Raw genomic sequence first — 12,875 nt, forward strand, 5'->3', positions numbered from 1 at the left:
CTCAATTACGCAAAACTGTCCAGACGTTTAACACCCACTCAGATTTCTAACGTTCTTTTCTGATTGTTCTTTAAGGCAGTGTCTGATTTTGGCCATTTGGGGGCAGCAGAGCACGCTAGAAACGCGACGTCAACATTTACTTTATAAAGTTGTTCCGGCTAACACGTTCACAATGACTTTTTCACACAGAGAAACATTCATGGCAGCTTTGTGTCCGATATTCACGCTCCTTTTTGCTCCGGTTTGGTCTCCACCAACTCCTGAGAAAGAATCTGACTGTTTAGCTGCTGAACGATCCACTCGTTTGGTCTGTATAATGTTTGGTGGTTGGTGGGTAGTTCACTGGGGGAGGTCATGTGCCTTTAAACCAAAACAATGAGCTAAAAGAGGCAAAAAAGTCTCCTTAAAGCTGAGGAAAAGTGCAGTCGTGTGAATGTCGATGTGGGTTCATCACTACGAGTGAGCCGTTCACATTGAACATAGTCCTGTGATACATTTCTGATTTGGAATGAGGGATGAGTGCAGCTTTAAATCATTATTTAGACAAATGAGCTTCAGGTTTGCTGTATTTTATTTAGAGAAAATAACTGTTTTGGACACTTTAACCATTTGAGACCTTCAGCTTCTTTTGTCAACTAAAAGAAAAGAGTTTCTATTCAAAGTAATGCGCTGAATAAAAATGTTTTGTTTAAACGTAGATATCTTAAACAACACATCGTCCTCGTGTTTCCTTTTTTTAACCAAAATCCAGTCTTCATTTAGTGCCTGATTGATGTGGTTTTTATCCAAAATTTAAGCTTCTGCTTGATGTGGGAACTTTAAATCGAATGACACGATGTGATTGGCCGAAGTCTACAGGATAGATTTTCAACATATTGCTGCATTATAACTCACAGTGACATCAGAAATCCAGTACCTCTAGTCTGAGTTTGCATGGGACGATGTGAAAATGTCATGTCACGATTATCCTGGCCAAAACAACTGAGATATCATACTTGTATACACAGTACTATGGGCTGCACTACACATTAATATGTTAATAATAATATTGTAATACATCATTTTATAAGATGTATAATAGGGTTTTTTGGCCGTAAAAACGTTGAAGACCTCTGCGATTCACAATCAAGTCAACTTCAGTGTTGCACCCTCACCCTCCCATGGAGGCCCTGGAATCTGAGCCGATCACGACCCCCCCATCAAAGGTGGCAGCCAGGATGGTGGTCTGAGGAGGGGAGAGGAGCAGAGTGTGGTTGGAGATACGTGTTCATCCTCCAGCCTGGAGGAAGTACTGCCATGTTAAACTGGGTGAAGCAGCGTCACAGACATGTCTTCTTTCTCACGGCTTCCTGTCCATCCAGCAGACGGAGCAAGGCTATGAATTATGGGATTTAGAGTTCTGTCAAGGAATTGGTTTTAAATGAATATAGTTTGTTGTAGATATAAAGACTAAACTCGTTCAAACACGGAAACAACTGACTGATAATAAACCCGCGAGTTGTACAGTCGCTGTGATCCCACGTTGTTTTTTTCTCGATCCAGTCGGTCGTTGAATGAGCTTCAGTGCTGCTCAGGAGTCCCGATAAAGACCAGTGAAGCGGTCCGGGTCTACTCACCCCTGTGCTGACTCCTTTCACCCGCCAGTCCGAGCAGCGTCTCTCCATTTTCACTCCAGAACCGAAAGAGAAGAAGGAGAGGTGACGCTGAAGCCGGAACAGCGACCCCAGGCGCATCGGGACGCGCAGAGAAGCGTCGCTCTGCCCGGTACCTCTCCAGCATGGCGCTATCAAATGTCCTCCAAACTCCTGCAGCTGGCTTTAACTTCGACAACGCCGACAGGTATGAGCTTCTGTTTGTGACTTCTCAGCAGCTGACTGTGTCAAGAAAGAAACGATTACACCGAATTAAAGTGAGCTGTCAGCGCGATCAAAAGTGAAAGTAAAATGTCCCTGATGTTGATCAAGGAACGCTGATTTGGAGGCTCGTTTTGATGGACAGACACCTAAACCCCTGAAAACAGGCACCACCATAGCAGGACTGGTGTTCAAGGCGAGTATGAAGCTTCCATATATATATATATATATATATATATATATATATATAGTATACCAGAATGATCTTTAACTCCATCAGTGCATCACTGAACAGACCAGCAGAGTTTACAAACACAATGAAACGTTCCTGTTCTCACCTGCACGCCACCAGGCTTAACTTTGATCACAACATACAGTTAATGCAATGATGGGAGCTGCATTCACAGTCATCCACCGCTGGAGACTGAGACTTGAATGCCTTGCTCAAGGGCAGCCAGAGGGTGGTTGTGTGGTGATGTCATGATGAACTTGGTTCAAGCCGACCCATGTGTGCTGGTGCAGGATGGGGTGGTGCTGGGAGCAGACACCAGAGCTACTTCCAGTGAAGTGGTGGCCGACAAGATGTGTGCCAAGATCCACTACATTGCTCCGAATATATAGTAAGTGTCTTATAGATATATATGTATAAAACATAGAAATGTCCTGTAAATACTCTCTGGTACCAGTCTGAGATACGGAACGCATCCTGATGATGACGTGTCATTTCCTTGTTCGGTGCACATTTTCCCATAAACTGCCTCCTTAATGATTTCCTCCACATCCCAGAATGCCGTGCGGCTTCACTGAATTCCTTCAGCTTGTTTTATTTCCCCTCGTCTCTTCATTTACAATGTGTGTCCTTCCTCTCCGTGCAGCTGCTGTGGAGCAGGAACAGCAGCAGATACAGAGAAGACCACAGCGCTCCTCTCCTCCAACCTCGCCATCTTCTCTCTGAACAGCGGCAGGAACCCTCGTATCGTCATGGCCGTCAACATACTACAGGATATGTTGTACAGGTGTGTGTTGCACAACGCTAAGCTATTAAAGGGTCTAATAAAGGATCTGGTTTTATTAAACGTTATATTACTAATGATTTTAAATGTTGTTGTCTTGTATTGAGGTGTGTGAATGAGTTAAACTCATTACAACAACTATGTGTTAATCCGGTTTCCCCCTCAGGTATCACGGCCAGATTGGTGCCAGTCTTATCCTGGGAGGAGTAGATTACACCGGGAACCACCTGTACACGGTGGGGCCCTATGGGAGTGTCAATACCATGCCTTACCTTGCCATGGGTATGTATGTGACGTTACTCAGGCGGGTCCTCCAGTTTGGAAAAGTGAAGCCAAAGCTGAAGTGCCTTAAATTGTAAAAATGTGAATGTTTCACTCTCAGACTTCATCCAATCTGTTTCTTCGTGCAGGATCTGGTGATCTGGCTGCTCTTGGGATTCTAGAGGACGGGTACAAACCCGACCTGGAGGTAAGCCACCTGGACAGCTGTTGTTAATTAAATATCATCTTCATATCTGTTCGTCTGGATCGTTTAGACACGATCACAAAGTACTAATAATAATATTGCAGTGTGTTGGGACTGTAGGCCAAATGAGCCTCTGTAAAACATGATGAACGCCATGAATTTCCCTCCTTATGGACCAGATAGAAAGACTGCACTAGTGTGGGTATTTAGGTGTGTTTTAAAACTCTTCTCCATCGTTCCCCTCATTACTCCTAACTCTCAGCTGGACGAGGCCAAGGAGCTGGTGCGTGTTGCCATCCATGCAGGCATCATGAGTGACCTCGGCTCAGGCAACAACATTGACATTTGTGTCATCACTAAACAAGGAGTGGACTACGTCAGACCCTACCAGGTCTCAGAGTACAAAGACAACAGGTAGGACTTCAATCCAGATCTGCTGTCTGGATAGAGCCTTCAAAGAAGAGATGTGGTGTTGAACCATGTCTGTCTGTGTGAAAAGGTCCAGCCAGCATGGCGTCACGCCGACACCGCTCTCTTAGACGCCTGTTTTCATCCGTGATGCCGACCGTCTGTCTGAAATCACAGCTCCATCGATAGACTTGACTTTTGATTGATCAACCTCCATCTCTTACCCTCTCCTAGGAAAAGCAGATACAAATACGGTCCGGGCACGACCCCGGTTCTGACCGAGGCCGTAGTCCGCCTCCAGCTGGAGGTGGTCCAGGAGACGGTGCAGCAGATGGATACAGCCTGAGCCACGACACACAGTCACAGCCTTTAACAATAAAATGACTTTCATTTCATCGTTGGTCTCCAGCTTTTTAAATATGAGTAGCATCTAACATGTGATCAGCATTGTCATCATGGTTTCTGTGCTGCTATTAGGCCATAATGAGAAGACTCATATTTTTACAATATGGAATAATCATTTCAGAAAAATAACACTGAATTAGGCAAAACTGTTGCACTGTTGAGTTTGTTGGGTTTGATAGCCAGGCAAATTGCATCTGTAGGGACCAAGGGGCGCACCGGCTGCTGGATATGATCAAAATTATGAATATATTACATTTTTTTGTCTGTTTTCTATTTAAATATCTAAAGAAAATCTTCATAGTGATACAAACATCCTGTCAATCCAATATTGGTAACGTTTTTTTGTTTGACCAGATAGCACCAGATAATAAGGGTTAGGGTTTATCTTTTCTAGTAAAACATCTTTATTGATGGTGTAAAATATAAATAGTACTTTGGGGTTTTTCTTATGTTGAGCTGAGAAGTATGTGTTTCATTATCTCTGGGCGTGAAATGTGATCACAAACACACAGGAAGTACCAAACCTCCTTTCCACAACTAAACCTGTCTGGTGAGATTTCTAAAGTATATCCAACTAATAACACCATAATACTAAACATACATACATGTCACATACTCTCAATTATGTCACAATAGTCTATTTATACTATAAAGTATAATAAAGGTAGGTAATGCAACACCATGTTTGTCAGGACGGCTGTGATGTCATCTGTTTCCATGCAGAACTCGGCAGCGTAGGTTTTGTTTTCCAGGTTTATTGTCTTCATGATCGGAAGTTTGTTTTCTTGCACTTCAGTTAAACTTTGAAGGTCACAAATGTTGTTCAGTTAATTATATTAAAATAGAAATACAGTAAAAACCAACATTAATGATATATAGTACGTATCTGTGGTGTTTTATAAAGTAGAAGTACATCGAGTGAAGCGGATTCAGAGGAGCCTGGAGAACTTCCTGGTTGTTGTCATGTCATCAGTTGCCAGGCAGATTTCAGTGCAACAGGTTTCTACAGGGAAACCAAAGCAAGACACAGTAGACTGGAGACTAGCTGGATCACACACACACACACACACACACACACACGCACATACACACACGCACACACACATACACACACACACACACACACACACACACACACATACACACACACACACACACACGCACACACACACACACACAGAGAGACACACACACACACACACACACACACACACGATGAGGAATATGAAATAACAGGAATCATCACTTTTTCTGTTTTTACATGAATAAACCTAATATGCCTCCATGGAGGAAAACACATTGAAATGTTCTGTTAGACCTTCTTCTTCTTAGAGAAAGCAACAAACCAGACGACAGGGAGGGGATGCAAAATGGCTCCACAAACAAACACAATCATGCCATTTGTGTTCTTGTTGTGTAAAAAGTCCAACTCTGTGAAGAATCTCAGGTTTGCAGGAATACTTGAGTTCTTCCTGCTCTTTAGTTTTCCATCTCTCGGTCGGAGACGCGTCCAGTTAGTCTCTGTGACAGAAGTGAATCCTGAATATTCAGCTGATCAGAGCGACTGGAATCACAACACGACGCAGGATTGTGGATTATTGGGCAATTTATTGCAAAGCAACACAAAAGTACAAACGGTGTGAAACAATATTTGACATTTATTCTACTTAAACCACCTCTATGACCCCCGAACACAAGAAGAGATTTTAAACATCGCTGTTCAATTTCTACAAACTAAGAGAGAAAACGTCCCCAAGATGCTCCACCACATATAGAAGAACATGTCAACCAGTTTGCTTCAAAGCTTCAAGCAACCTGAAAGCCTTTTAGGATCTCAGCTTAAATTTATATACAATATTGTTTTAAAACGTCAAAAGATAATATGAAAGAAAAAAACCCTCAAGGACATAAATTATTATTTATTCGCTGCTTAGAATCAAAACAAGATCTTTAGTTTTAAAGAAATAAACAAGCAAAACATTTACACAACCGGAGAGTCAATGCTGAAGTCTATCATGTGTGTGTGTGTATGTGTGTGTGTGTGTGTGTGTGTGTGTATGTGTGTGTGTGTGTGTGTGTGTGTGTGTGTGTGTGTGTGTGTGTATGTGTGTGTGTGTGTGTCGGCGTTTTGATAAAACCCATCATCGTTTGTTTCATGTTGTGATAAACAAACTCCATCCATCCACTTCCTCTCCAGCTCATCCTGCTGAGTCACTGAGGGAGACGGGAGTGAACCCCAGTGCATTCTGGGTAGAGCTGGAGGCCAGTTTATCACCGACACAGGGACAACCATTACACTGAATTTACATTTGTGTCCCGATATTGATTTCACCAGGAAAGCCCGACAGCAGAAGTGTTAACGAGCATCTCTGCTGCATTTGTTGGAGATGAACACACAAATCCTCCTCGTTTGGTTTTAATGAGGAAATTACATTTTTGTAAATTGAAACAAAATGATCCAAATAGTTTAATGTCAGCGTTTGTGTTTGATCGTGTTTGTAAAATATGAATGTATTAATTTAACTCATTTTCTTTGTATTCCAATGGATGAGCATCTACCACTAGATTCCCGACCCTGATTCAACGCTTCATGACGTGAACGATGAAGAAGCGATGAGTTCCCAGTTTACGGAGGAGAAGCTGGCGGCACCGCTCCTTGATCAAGTCCAATATTTATCCATAAACCTAAAGAGACAAAGAGGAAACCATATTTACAGAATCATTTAGACCTCAAGTGTCCACGGTTCAGTCACGTCAGCATTTCTAAGAGTCCATGTTCCATGTGAAGATACTCACGGTGTGCAGGGTGCTGAGTTGGTCCTTTAGGGTCTGGGTTCAGGATTGTCCTTCAGTTTCTCAGTTTCAGGTTCAGAGTTGTTGTCAGGACACTGATGACAATCGGCTGCAACAAAAAACATGAACATGTGAAATCCTTCCTGTGGATATGACATGTCCAGGGCTTTTACTGTGAAAGGTCATGATGGAAGGAGTGGATCTGGAGAACAACAAAAAGAGTTGAAGTTGAAGTTTGCTGGATAAAGTCACCAACTCAAAGCCTGAACTCAAGAAGAGATGAGACAACGTCTCCGTTTGGGTCTTACAGTTCCTCTTTTTGTGAACCACGAATCCAATCCCAGCAGCGAGGACGAGAGCAAGAAGTACGACTGCAGCGATGATGACGATGATGACGGTGGTCATGTCAGTGGGCTTCTCTGTTGAGCACAAAACAAGAGGAAATAGTCACAACCTGAACAGATGAAGCAGGTTCCAGGAGAAGAACCTCCATTTGTCAACCAGACCACAATCCTGTATTCAGTGTGTTTGTTGGTCCTTTTGAAAACGTGATCCTGACTGATCTCCTGACAGATCCATACATTCATCCAGTTATTAAATCATTCTACTCATCCTCTAAAACTGACCAGTAGTTCATTCAATACGGCGCCTACGACCTCTGAACTGTGGTTTGATTATTATGTTTCTAATAATGTTTCTCATCACTTCTGGTCTCAGTCTCACCTTTGTTGCTCCTGATGACGTCCAGTGTGTTGACGATGTCCTTCTTCACACCAGAGAGCTGAAACACACACTCGTACCTGCTCCAGTCTTCAGCTGCCACTGAGAGTTTCAGGTCGGCACTCATCTGGAAGGTTCCATCGTGGTTGGGGAGGATCTCTCCGAGGTCCACGTCCTCATGGAGATCCTCTCCATCTCTCCTCCAGAACAGTTCGGCTCTTTGAGGGTAGAAACCTGTAGCGTGGCAGCTGATTGGAGAGGAGGGAGTCTTCTGGAGGAAGGACACTGAGGGAAGGTCTGAGGAGAGAGAGACGGGTTAGAGGTTCTTTATCCTTATTATTATGATCTGCTGTGTATTAATGATCATGTCTGATGTATCTGAAATGCCTTAGTGACACATACACCATTTATGTTTGTATGTATTCAATGTAAATAACTGTGATGTGAAGATAAGTGAGAAAAGAAGAGACAGAAGAGATAATGAGACTGATGAAGAGGAGAGACATCGATGAGGAAGGTAGGACAGAGGGTGAGACAGAGACAGAGAGACAGGGACTGAGACAGACAGGAGGCAGAGGGATGAAGGTGTGTGTGTGTGTGTGTGATGTTACTGTCGGTTAGAAACAAAAGAAGGAACATGAACATGGTGTCCATGAAACCACATCAGGTCATGTGATTCTACCTTTTCTCAGCAGAGAGCTGCTCCCGAACTTCAAATACTTCTTCAGCCAATCAGGACAAAGCTGGGTGAGGTAGTGTTTATTCTGTTCTATCTGAGCTTTATTAAGATCCCACTTGTATTTGGTGAGGAGAGCCTGTTGTTTTGGAGCGATCCATGTCTCTGTCTTCAGGTCAAACACTATGAAGTCTTCTCCATCATAACCATATTGATAAAAACCTTTAACCTCATTAGTCTCATCATCCCATTCACAGCCGTACATGTTCTGGTAAATGTGGACACCTGAGAGAGAGAGAGAGAGAGAGAGAGAGAGAGAGAGAGAGAGAGAGAGAGAGAGAGAGAGAGAGAGAGAGAGAGAGAGAGTTTATGGATTATGGATTGATTGATGATGATGTTATTTGTCCTTGTTTGTGTTGGAGATGTTTTTCTATTTCTCTAACAGGTGATGAAATATATTTTAACTTTTTATGTCGTTTTTATGTTGAATGTCTTCTTTGTGTTTACTTTGTCTTCTAACATCTTTGGATCACGATGGAAATACGTGTTTTCACTTTGACATGTGATCCTATTTTCTTTTTCTGATAATCCATAAAGACAAATCAATCAATCAACATTCTCATATTAGAGAAAATGTTAGTTTTTTCTTAATAAAAGACTTGAATCTGATTATCTGTTGATCAACCAGCCGATTAATTTATTGTGGCATAAATACACTAAATACTCTGTAATATCCTCCATATTTGGGACTCAAACTAATTATTCTTGTCATTATTGATTCTCTCACAACCTTTTTTCAATTAATCAATAAGTTATTAACACTGAAAAATGTTGAGAAATAGAAAACTTCTCATGTTGAGAAACCTGAACTAAATAACTTGAGTTTGACATTTTGCTTTATTTAACTTTGAATGAAAAGCTGCAGCAGAGACACACTTTGGTAAAGTAAATTAATTCTAATCTAATCTGGAGTTCTACTAAATACTTAAGGATAACACAATAATGATTCTGGTCATTATTGATTATGTCATGACTTTTTTTCAATGAATCAATAAATTGTTTACACTGTAAAATGTAGAGAAATAGAGAACGATGCCGTCAAGTTCTGAGAGGTTAAAGGTGAAATCTTCAACTCTTTTGTCTGAACAACACTGAACAGTATTTAATATAAAATGATATAAAACAGAGAAACGCATACATTTCTCATATTAGAGAAAGTGGAAGTAGAAAATGTTTGACATATTGATGAAATAAAGACTTCCTCTGAGGATCAACAGCTGATCAACTGGTGGATTCCTTCTTCCAGCGTTATATAAATGTGTATTATGGCACAGACACACTGGGGCACGGACAGTGAATCTAAGCTGTCCTTCTAGCATATATTTGTGAGTCATATATCTGATGGGATGGACACGCTGAGATCTGAAGGAGACGTGGACCATGAGGTCCAGTCAGCCCGCTTCATGGAAACCTGCTGAGCCTGGTCTGGTATGTGGACCAGCAGAAGCAGCCCGGGTCCCGTTTCCAGTCCTGCTGGTCCGTTCAGAAAGCAGCCGCTCATGTTCCTCCATCAGCTGTGTGTCCTGAAACAAGCTGCTGCTGCAGCACACTTGTTGTGAAGCAGCTCGCTGTGGGACGCTCACTGGACCTGCTCTCAGGTCAGTAGACCTCTGGAGCTTATTATGGGATGGACAGCAACACTGAACCAGTGTAGTCCAGCAGCATCCAGTAGTCTCAGTCATGTTCCTGTCTGACTGTGTGTGTGTTTATTAAAATACAGGATGAAAGTATGAACCAAATGTTGTCAGAATAAAGTCAAACATAAACAAACCTCCAGTTTGGTTGAAGCGCTGCTTTGCAATTTCAATGTTGGCTTTGTTGGCCTGCTGTTGACCCACAAAGAGCTCAGTCTGACTCTGCCAGTACTGAGGATTCTCTTCTGTGACTCTGCTCATCCAGTCCTGTTTGGGTTCTGCTTTCATGGTGTTGCTGTCATAGTGAACCATCTCAACGTCATCAACCAACCCAACAATCACAAACTCTGGGAAGTTTGGGACTCCAGAGGACGCCGTGTAGAAATACTTCATCGAGTGAATCTCTGCAACACAAGATGAACGTCATGATCTCAGTTTTTATCTTCAACAAATCACTGAACAATGTTGTTTTCCTGCACACACAATCCAACAGAACTACATTCAATACACGTTGATAATATCTGCTGTACTCAACAAACACAAACATGTTTCTGGTGCTTTTGTCTTGAAAACTGTGTTTATTCTGATATGAAATAGTGAAGGAGTCTCATATTTAGGTCAGTTGTGTTCCTGACTTTGGTTGACAGAAAGCAGTTTGTAGAAAGAGGCGTTGTTCATTTGATTTCATCTCCATGTGAAGTGAAAGTCCAGTTTAGTTTCCAGTTGGTGGAGTGGTTTCTTCTTCAGGAAGCATCGTAAGTAGTTTACACTCCTCATCATCACATTAGTTTCAAGTCTGAAATCACAAACCTCCCACTGAAATATAAGATGATCTTTAATTTTCTAGATTCAACAGATTCAAACATCTTCCATATTATTATACAACTCCCTTATGGTCTATATTTTATACTTTAAACTTTGATCAAACTTACATTTCTTCTTCTCAGGTTTGAAATAATGAATTTCTGCTAAAACAGCAGCTTCTCTCTCTCTTCTATTGCTGTTTGTTATTTTTCATATTCCAGTAATAGGTTTTATTTTGTTTGATGTTGTCGTCAGAGTGTTTGTGGATTTCAGATGTTTGAGTATAAAAGTTATTTTTTTAAATACAGAAAGAACCAAGAAACCAAATCTGACCGTTTGTCCCTCACTTTCATAAATCTTGATTTCTGTAAACTGAAGTTAAATCTCAACATCGTTGTTAAACAACATGTTGTGTGAAACCAAATCCTCTCAGCTTTATATTCCAGAATATTCTGATATATTAATATTTGTTCTACATCAGCCGATAGCATTTTTAATATAAACACATAACATGAACAGACTTCATACAGATTCATTAGCTGCTGTTGTTTAAACATGAAATAGCTCCCTCTGGAGGACAAACTATGTAATGGAGACGCTGCTCATGAATGACCTCAAACTTTGTCATTTCTTCACCTGGATTTCTTCTTACTTATCACACAATATGTATACACTCTGATATGATATATATGTAATATGATAATATGTGCTAATACGGATGATTTGTGAGTGACGTTCTACTAAACAGCTTCAGATCTGACCAAACCAACTCAGTAGTGACGTACTACATTCAAACAGACGAGTGTTTCAGTGTGGAGACACATTTCATCCCGAACTTGGAGGAAGTCCTGGAGCTGAACACCAAAGACGACCGAAAGAAGCGTCGGCTCATATAAACAGGGCTTAAAGACATGACGCAGTTCTTCTGTTACAAGCGAGCAACTTAAAAGCCAACAACTAAAGTGTGGACTCACCTGCGGCCGCGCTGTGGAGGCCGACGGCCAGGAGAAGAAGCACAGTCCACGTCTCCATCGTCACCTGTCCTTCTCAAGCTGTCTTCAACTCTTCACTTGTTATTATTGTGGAGGCAAAGTGATGACGTCCGAGCTGCTGCTCTATCCGGGCTGAAGTGAGGCTGAGACCAGGAGGAGCGCTGACTTCACCCTCCGTCTGAGCCAATGGGATTTTAGCTGAGCACCGACGTCACTAATAGCCGGGTAAGACTGAGCCACTGAGGTTAATAACGAAAGTTAAAGTGGAGCGATGTTATTTCAGCCTGCGTGAGAGGACGCTGGAGAGCCTTTATTCTGGTTTCTCAACGCTGTCCGCACCTGAAAGGAGCATTTAACCTCCTGCTGATCAAAGACCAGCGTCTGGACTCTGTTTCAGCCTCACTAGTTGTTGTTGAAGCACTTTAGAAAAGAGGAGAGACTTCCGTTTCACAAGGAAACTCCTCCTTTGTTCTCACTTCTTTAACTGGGACAGTGTCATTCATGATTCATACTATATTATTTAGCATTAATGCCATGTCATTTATGTTAATGAATGTATTATGCGTGTTATTGTTATCACAGTATTATATATGATGAATACAGTATTATATACCATTACAAAATTGTTAATCATCAACAAATCGATATGGGCCCATCTTTTATCCAGACAATGTGTTTATATTGTTCATGATATTGAGTTTTAAACAAAAGCTCCTCCTGCTCACTGCTGATCAATACCTGAGTTCATCACAGCTGATCAATACCAGAGTTTATCTTCACAGAGAAGTCAGCAGCGTGACAGCGCCCCCCTGTGGACGTTTCATGTATCTACCTTTGAGCTCCTGAGAAACCACGTGAGGTTTTCTCCTGACTTTCCTTCTTGAACCACAAAGTAATGATCGACCACGAATGAAGTCATCATAGAGATGCCAATAATCAATATCCTTCATAACAATAAACTGTAACAGTTGACCAAGACTGAAGTCATCATGCCAATAATCAATATCCTTAAAGGTCCCATATTATGAAAAACAGGTTTTCTCTGGTCTCT

General features: G+C 41.7%; 2 protein-coding genes and 1 long non-coding RNA gene across 3 annotated transcripts in view; 2 read left to right on the forward strand and 1 right to left on the reverse strand.

The window, feature by feature from the left end:
* Positions 1-9,153, forward strand: part of LOC311028142 — a 35,732-nt gene extending 26,579 nt beyond the window's left edge. Inside the window, exon 2 of the long non-coding RNA XR_014598698.1 lies at positions 8,975-9,153. This is a non-coding gene — a long non-coding RNA (uncharacterized lncRNA). The remainder of the gene's footprint in view (positions 1-8,974) is intronic.
* LOC311028138 (proteasome subunit beta type-7-like) lies at positions 1,692-4,135 on the forward strand. Its single transcript, XM_084032442.1, has 8 exons — positions 1,692-1,839; positions 1,965-2,049; positions 2,376-2,473; positions 2,729-2,869; positions 3,033-3,148; positions 3,277-3,335; positions 3,595-3,746; positions 3,975-4,135. Exons 1-8 carry the CDS (start codon positions 1,778-1,780, stop codon positions 4,084-4,086), a joined length of 825 nt encoding a protein of 274 aa, XP_083888568.1. The 5' UTR covers positions 1,692-1,777; the 3' UTR covers positions 4,087-4,135.
* Positions 5,734-11,951, reverse strand: LOC311028132 (class I histocompatibility antigen, F10 alpha chain-like). Its single transcript, XM_084032436.1, has 7 exons — positions 11,807-11,951; positions 10,166-10,432; positions 8,341-8,619; positions 7,662-7,955; positions 7,247-7,357; positions 6,942-7,047; positions 5,734-6,830 (listed from the first exon to the last, which is right to left on the reverse strand). The coding sequence occupies exons 1-6, from the start codon at positions 11,862-11,864 to the stop codon at positions 6,968-6,970; spliced, it is 1,089 nt and encodes a 362-aa protein (XP_083888562.1). The 5' UTR covers positions 11,865-11,951; the 3' UTR covers positions 5,734-6,830; positions 6,942-6,967.
* Positions 11,952-12,875: the final 924 nt, after the last annotated feature.

The sequence above is a fragment of the Eutrigla gurnardus genome (assembly GCF_963514095.1).
Source record: "Eutrigla gurnardus genome assembly, chromosome: 17".
In the NCBI taxonomy this organism is placed as follows: Eukaryota; Metazoa; Chordata; class Actinopteri; order Perciformes; family Triglidae; genus Eutrigla; species Eutrigla gurnardus.

Excerpts from the sequence above, each read along its gene's own strand:
- LOC311028138 (XM_084032442.1), top strand. The coding sequence starts at position 1,778 with ATGGCGCTATCAAATGTCCTCCAAACTCCTGCAGCTGGCTTTAACTTC. Across the intron at positions 2,050-2,375 it reads TAGCAGGACTGGTGTTCAAG|GATGGGGTGGTGCTGGGAGC; the intron begins GCGAGTATGAAG and ends GTGCTGGTGCAG. Across the intron at positions 2,870-3,032 it reads CTACAGGATATGTTGTACAG|GTATCACGGCCAGATTGGTG; the intron begins GTGTGTGTTGCA and ends TTTCCCCCTCAG.
- LOC311028132 (XM_084032436.1), bottom strand. The coding sequence starts at position 11,864 with ATGGAGACGTGGACTGTGCTTCTTCTCCTGGCCGTCGGCCTCCACAGC. Across the intron at positions 10,433-11,806 it reads CCTCCACAGCGCGGCCGCAG|AGATTCACTCGATGAAGTAT; the intron begins GTGAGTCCACAC and ends CTTGTGTTGCAG. Across the intron at positions 7,358-7,661 it reads CGTCATCAGGAGCAACAAAG|AGAAGCCCACTGACATGACC; the intron begins GTGAGACTGAGA and ends TGTGCTCAACAG.